The sequence below is a fragment of the Chrysochloris asiatica genome, unplaced genomic scaffold (genome assembly GCF_000296735.1).
Source record: "Chrysochloris asiatica unplaced genomic scaffold, ChrAsi1.0 scaffold00073, whole genome shotgun sequence".
Lineage (NCBI taxonomy): Eukaryota > Metazoa > Chordata > Mammalia > Afrosoricida > Chrysochloridae > Chrysochloris > Chrysochloris asiatica.
In genome coordinates, this window is record NW_006408591.1 from 3,993,267 (window position 1) to 4,001,122 (window position 7,856).

Genomic DNA, 7,856 nt, shown 5'->3' on the forward strand with positions numbered 1-7,856 from the left:
TTGAGAAATGCTGACCGTGTTCTTCCCTTTTGGTTTTCTAGTTCCAAATCTTTGCATATTTTATTATAGTACCTGGTTTTGTCTTCTTGAGCTGATCTTTGAAATTTTCTGTTCAGCTGTTGGACTTCTTCAATTCTTCTATTTGCTTTAGCTTTTCTACACTGGAGAGCAAGTTTCAGAGTCTTCTCTGACATCCATTTTGATCTTTTCCTTCTTTCTTTTCTTCTTAATGACTTTTTGCTCTCTTCTTAATGACTTTTTGCTCTCTTCATATATGATGTTCTTGATGTCATCCCACAACTCTTCTGGTCTTCGGTCTTTAGTATTTATTGCATCAAATCTGTTCTTCAGATGGTCTCTAAATTCAGATACCATAAATTCAAGGTCATATTTTGGCTCTCGTGGACTTGTTTTCATTTTCTTCAGCTTCAGTTCGAATTTGCATATGAGTAATTGATGGTCTGTTCCAGTCTGTCCCTGGCCTTGTTTTGACTGATGATATGGAGCTTTTCCATCTTCTCTTTCCACAGATGTAGTCAATTTGATTTCTATGTGTCCCATCTGGCGAGGTCCATGTGTATTTATGTATAAACATTCCAGTTTTTCCAGCTTTTATGTATTAGAAGCAATTTTGCAATTAGTATTCTTGAAGTGACATTGTGAGTTTGTGAATATATCTAGAGTAAACTTCAGGAAGGATTATGAGTCAGAGGGTTTATGACAGAATGTTTTGAAAAAATGTGATATATCCATGCTAGTAATTTCCATTCAGTCATTAAGGAAAATAAGATATATCTGTGTGGATTGACCAAAAAGGAGGGACCTCAATATGCTGTGCTTAAGGAAAGAAATATCACCAAGTTGCCCTCCAAATAGTGTAAATCATTAAGCCCACTTACAGTGGATGAAGATATTTGCTTGACCCATGATCACTAGCTTCAAACTAGTCAGAAGGGCAATGATATCCAATTGTTTTACATTTCTTTGTGTGTGCCTGTGCACTAGAGCCTGTTGGATTATTTGCATAAAATTTGATGATTACCTTGTTCTGCAGCAGTCTTTTTGTTTTGGTGTCTGTTGTGCATTTATGGTTTCTTTTATAGTTCAGTGGTTTTAAATTAGATGACCGCATATCCCTTAAGTTCTTTTTGACTTCTGGGTTTTACTGAGCTTGGAAAAGAGACTAATTACTGAGAACAGGCAGTTCCTGGGTGAGCTAGATTCATTCCTAGGTCTTCAAAAGTTGAATTTGTAGATAAGTCAGAACAGATACACACAGCTTTATTTAGCCTTACTTTTAGTTCAAGAGGGAGCCCTGGTGGTGCAGTGGTTAAAACACTTGGCTGTTACAGAAAAGATTGGCAGCTTAAACATACTAGCCAGCAGGAGAAAGATGTGGCAGTCTGCTTTCATAAAGAGATTACAACCTTGGAAACCATCTGGGACACTTCTTCTCTGTCTTAGACGGTTGCTGTGAATCAAAATCTGGGCAGCAGCAGTTTTGATCTGGCTTTGGGGCTATTGTTGTTGTTGTTATGTGCCATGGAGTCGGTTCTGACTCATAGTGACCCTGTACAGGGTTTCCAAGGCTATAAATCTTTACAGGAGCAGAAAGCCTCATCTTTCTCCTGCGGAACAGCTGGTAGTTTCGAACTGCTTACCTTGCAGTTCACAGCCCGATTCGTAGCTACTACGCTACCAGAGCTCCTTTTGGGGTTATTAGTATTTGTATAATAAATAATGATGTAAAGGCAGTACATGCAGCAAATGCTAGTACTTGTGATGAAGACTTTGTTGTGTGTAGAGGTTTGTTCAGTTGTTTGAGAGTAAGGGCAAATTTATAAGACATTACAGGCAAGTACAGATGCTGTAAGTAGGATATTCATAACCTGGGGACCTACTATACTTAGGCTTTAGAGAATGGTCAATCTCCTGTGAATGAAAGTGGAGGATCAACCTTTTGCGAAAACACTTAGCCTTCTTGAAAAGAAGAGAGGCTCAATGTTTTAAGTTATCATTATGTTACTATCAAGATAAATAGGTTGTTTTAAATAATTCCTAAGAAATAAAATGCTAGGATTTTAAGAAGGAATGTTACCTAACACAGTGATTCTCAAGTGTTTTGTTTTTATGACCCCTGTGAACTCTTAAATTGATTGAGGACCCTGCAAAATTTATGTGTGTTCTATTTTTATTTCTGTACTTATATTAAAATTAAAACTGGAAGACTTGAAAAATATCTTAAATAAATGAATAAACTCAATAAATAAATGAATAAATTTAGTATATCAGCAGAAATTTTTAGTGATAAAATTACTTTTCAAAATAATGAGAAAATAGTGTTGTATTCAAAAAATTTAAAAAATTTTGTCTTACTACAAGATAGCTATATTTTCATCTAATTCTTCATTGAATCTTTGCAGTTCGTTTTTGTGATGAAGAAAATATGACCTCACTCTGATAAATAGAATTAGGAAAGAGAAGAGTATTATATGAACTCTTTAGATGTGTGTGGCTATTTTCTTAGATACTACACTAAAACCAGATAATGACTCTTCGTAAAGTATGTGGAGTTGCAGTATGGAGTCAGAAACCAGATTGGTGAACGTTTGGACTCTCACAATAAAATCCCTTGCTGTTTCATTTTAAATGGGTCTTTTATGCTTTTTATAAGTGTTGATAGTTTAGAAATGTTGATTCACTAAGATACGCAGATGGTCCAAATGTTGAAGTACGTGCTTTGCAAAAGCATGGTAATAGCACTTCTGATTTTATCAGAACAGGTGAAGTATTAGGTTACTATGAACCCATGGTGGCAGATGTGTGTCCCAAAATCTCATTTTTTTTTCTTTAAGTTTTCAGCGATATCTTTGGCAGCTTTCAGTTTTCCTGGAAATGATAGACCACTTCACTTCCTTTGAGAAAATGTGTGACAAGTACTTGAGTAACCAGTTGTTCTTTCCAGTAAAAACGGTGTCCAGGAAAGGGCCTTAAGTTTAGCTTGCAATTCAAATAATTGTACAAATCCTTTTACCTTGGGGCAAATATATTACTTCAGAATGCAGTAGAAATGCTTTATCCTTGTTTTCATTTTTTCACATAGAATATTAAAAAGACATGTTCTCAAGGATCAAGAGCGAATAAAACTAGTAACAACAACAACATATATTTACTGCATAACTGTAAAGTGCTTTTAATATATATATATTTTTAACTGTGTGTTGTTGTTATTGTTGTGAAGTGCCTTTGAGTCAGTTTCGACCCATACTGACCCTGTATAGGGTTTCCGAGGAGCATCTGGTGAGCTTGAACCACCGACCCTGCAGTTCAAATGGCTTTGCAATCTGGTGCATTAACCCACAGTGCCACACCAGGGCTCCACTGTGTGTGTGTTAATGGTGGAGAATACAGTCACTCTTAATTTAGTTTATTGCCACTGCCTTTATTTGTGCAAAGGCACTAGCAATTTTGTCTATCATTGGCTTTTCACCATGGTTGTAAGTATTAACGAACGCATTGGAAAACATACGAAAATAGTTTTTAATCTCGCGGATGCATTGAAAGTGTCTCAGATCCCCAGTGGGCCCTACTGACCATGATGAGAACTGCTGCCCTAACAAAATGCTTTCTCTTTGGAATAGATTTTGAGAGCTTTGACCTACCTGAAGAGCACCAGATTGCACACCTCCCCTTGAATGGAGTGCCTCTCATGATCCTCGATGAGGAGAGGGAACTTGGAAAGCTCTTAGACATGGGTCCCCCCTCACCTGTGAAGATGCCCTTGCTGACATGGGAGTCTGGTAAGTGAATAAGTGCCCTTCCTTCTAGAAAGACTGCAAACAATTTGTTTCGCTACACTTCCATTACAGTGGAGACATTTGTGCAGAATTTTAGTGTATAAGTAATTTCAGTTCTTCAAAAGGTTTCAGGATAATGAAAACTATTCTCAATTGAGATTGCTTTAAGACCCAAATGCTAAGATAAAATTAAGTCATTCTGGAATCCAGACTGTCTTACAAATAAATTTAATATGTAGTTTTAGGCTATATATATTATAAACTTGCTCTGGATGAGAAACACAGTTATAGCCAAGGACAACATAGGACCAGAATGCTTGTGAAATAACAATACTTTCTTATGTCACAAGGTTTGAGGTGTTGATATAGTCAAAACCATCATTAGTATTTTTTCTACTTTCTTTTTCCTGACTTTGTGGGAATAACTCGTTGTTGTTAAATGTCATCAAGGTGGTTCTGAATCATAGTGACACTGTATAAGGTTTCAGAGAAGTGGCTGGTGCGTTTGAACCTCTGACCTTGTGGTTGGCAGTCCAGTGCTTATCCTACAGTGGCACACCAAAACTCAGTGGAATAACTTGTACTAGTTTATAAATCACGTTAATGAGACCATTGCTCACAGTGTTAGTGACACTGGATCTCTTAAGAGCAATAGACGCTCAGGTACTTACTTATAAGACTTCTTCCTAAAGAAGGTTAATTCTGGGGCCACAGCCACATGAGAGGATAAGGGGACCCATTAGAGAAAAACATGAATCTATGATTAAAAGTAGAGTCCTGGTGTGGTGTTGCAAGATAAGCACTGGACTGCAAGGTTGATAGTTCACCCCCCTGGCCACTCCTAGGAAACCTTATACAAGGTCACTATAATTTGGAACTGACTGGACAGCACTTAACACCAAAAACAGCAACAGTGATTACAAGTGACAGTTTATATGAGTGTTGACATGGACTTATAAAATGTAATAAATTCTGTTTTCTAGGTCTCTTGGAGTCTCCTTCAAGTATTCTGTCAGCCTTGGATGTTGAACTGCCACCTGCTTGCTATGACTTCGATATTTAAGCTTCTTAGTGCTTTATAGTTTGTCTGTATTTTTTTTGTATTAATAAAGCTATTCTTTATTTTATAAATAGACTTCATAATACTGTGCTTGATATTTATTTGGAATTTGTTTAAAACCTTTGAAAACTAGCTGAAGTGTTTGGCGGGCCACTGTCTATAATATGATAGCAAGAGGTTTCTCTGATTTATACCAATTTGCTTAAAAACCCATTGGTTTGTTTCAACAGCTTATTTCAGAAATTGCCACTGTTTTCCCTGAAACACAAACCCCTCAATGTGTACTTTATTGCCTTTTTGTGGCCATTCACTAGTGACAGTTATTAGAACTCTTAATTAGAAGAACCTCTTCAAGCTCATTAAGAATCTACTGCTAGGCAAACTTTATTGCTGGTTCTATTGAATTTCTAATGACTGTAATGCTCAGTATTCAGTAATCAGAATTTAAAAGGCTCTAAATCTCCTGAGAACTCAGCTTCCTTGGGCTCTTCAATTAGGTTCTTTGAAAATCACAAAAAAGTAAGATTTATCCTCTACCTATACAAAACTGTATTTAGCTGTTTACCCTGTGTTGGGCATTAAGGAACCCGTGTGGCACAGTAGTTAATTGTTTGGCTGCTAACAGTAAGCTTGGTGGTTTGAACCCACCAGCTAAGCTACTCCATGGGAGAAAGATGGGGCAGTTTGCTTCCATAAAGATTATAGCTTTGTACCATCACTGAACATTTTGATCAAAGCTTCCATAAATGAATCCTTATCGAGAAGCAGTTATGCCTGAGATGGAGGCAGAGATGATGACATGGAGAGATGGAGCAGCTGGGGACTTTAGACACAGAGAGGGAGAGGGGCTGTGTGCTGATGACTTGGGGGGCAGGCTTGTAGTGTTGGTTGATGATGCATGGAGGGGATTGTAACCATGACAATGAAACGATATACAATAGGATGAATGTAAAACTAATGTTCTCCCATGTGAACTATCACATAATTCACAATAAAACATTAAAAAAAAAAAAAGAATCCTGATCAAAAGGGGAAAATTTTTTAAATTCTCATGAACTCTAGATTTTCTGGAGCCGTGAAGGTAGGTGAATCCACTGAAACAATAAACCAAAATTATCCCTGAAGCCTTCTTTAAACCAAACAGTAGTTTATCTTAACTAGTGAAAAATGTCTACTTTGCTTACTCAGAAAGTTGGAACTAGAAATACTGTATGACTAAGCAATCCCTCTACTTGTTATATATCCAAAAGGAACGAGTCAGGGCATGAGCAGACTTGCATACTTATGTTTACTGAAGCACTATTCACAATAGCAAAAAGATGGAGACAACCTAAATGCCCATCCGTGGAAGTATGGATGAACAAACTTTGGTACATACACACAATGGAATACTATGCAATGGTGAAGAATAACGATGAATCTGGGAAACACCTTATAGCATGATGAACTTGGAGGACATTATGCAGAGTGAAATTAGTCAATCACAAAAGAACAGATATTGTATGAGACCACTGTTGTAAAAACTCTAGAAAAGATTTTCATGCTAAAAGAAACATTCTTTAATGGCTGCCAATGGTGGTAGGGGAGAGTAATCACTGTTTAGAGGGAAGACACATGAAGACACATGTTACCTTATGTGGCCAAATGGGTAATATACAAGAGGAGGGTAATAAAGGGTTACATGAAGACATGCAACAGCTAAAGGGATAAAGGGTAAGTAGTGTTACATACACAACTTTGGAACAACAATGTTCTGCAGGTAGATAAATGGACAGACACAGCCTGAATGGGGATGGAAGAGTGGGAGTATATTCTCTCTTTGCTTTGTAGTTGACTTCATTATAAATTGATATCTCTGGTTCCCTATTTTCAGTCTCGTAAGTTTGTTTTACTTTGGGTACTTCTATATCTGGATTGAGTTCTGGGTGGTAGTGTCATGAATGGTAATCTTAGGTCGTTGTCCACTGCTGCTGGTTCTCAGTCCAAAGAACACCCTTTAGTAATTTTGGTAAAGTTGGACTGGTTATTAGAGTTCATCTGATAATGTCCTGATTTCACAATTGTACTTGAGGGGACAGCTTTACTGGGTTGATTCTTGATTGGGAATTTCTTACAGAGTTTTGTATCATCTCTTTGCCTACTTTCCTTCATGGTTTCTGCTGAGAAATCAGGGCTTAGTCTTCTTATTGGTTCACTATTGTAAATAACTCTTCATTTTTCTAAAGCTGCTCTCAGAATTTTTTCCTTGTCTGGTTTTGGGAAGTTTGATTATAATATGTCATTGTGATTTTCTTTTGTGGTCTAGTTTGGAGTTTGCTCAACTATTTGAATGCTATCTTATATTTCAGATTCAGGACGTTTTCTTTAAGCAACGCTTTTGACAATTTTCTCTGTTCTTTTTTATTGTTTCTGTTCTGGAATTTCAGTCACCTATAAGTTATTCCTTTTCTAGGTGTCCCACATAAATGTGAGACTTGCTTCCAATTTGTTCATTCTGTTTTCAGATTGTTCTTCTAGCTTATTAGTATTGAGTGATTCATCTTCAAAGTCACTAATTCAGGTTTCAATTGATTCAAATCTGCAACTTTGTCTTTTCAATGTACTGCCCATTTCTGAGATTTCTTCTGAAATATGGATTTCTAATTTCAGGTTTTATAGTGTTTAAAATTTGCATTTATTTTGTCTGCTTGCCTTTGTAGTGTTTCCCTAAATTCTTCTAAAGTTTTTCTGTGTTCTTGCTTTCCCTGATCTTTTTGTCAATCCTTTGAAAGTACCTAAATATCATTATTTTAAATTATTTTTCAGTTAGTTCCATTACCTTACTCAAACACTTTCTTGCTCTGCATTTTGGTATTTTGTTTGAGCCACACTCCCTTGTTTCTTTGGGTGAGCTAAAAAATCTGTTGTCTCTGAGACATTGTGGTGGTGTCTTTGTATTTGATGACTGTATATTGATGTGTTCTTAGGCTTTTACCAATTGTTTCCCAGTGAGTGTGATT

General features: G+C 36.7%; 1 protein-coding gene across 1 annotated transcript in view; it reads left to right on the plus strand.

Moving 5' to 3' along the window:
• The window catches only part of PTTG1 (pituitary tumor-transforming 1), a 10,415-nt gene extending 5,523 nt beyond the window's left edge, over positions 1–4,892 (plus strand). Inside the window, exons 4-5 of the mRNA XM_006864927.1 lie at positions 3,642–3,800; positions 4,781–4,892. Of these exons, the coding sequence (XP_006864989.1) occupies positions 3,642–3,800; positions 4,781–4,860 (239 nt within the window). The 3' untranslated portion in view covers positions 4,861–4,892. The remainder of the gene's footprint in view (positions 1–3,641; positions 3,801–4,780) is intronic.
• Positions 4,893–7,856: the final 2,964 nt, after the last annotated feature.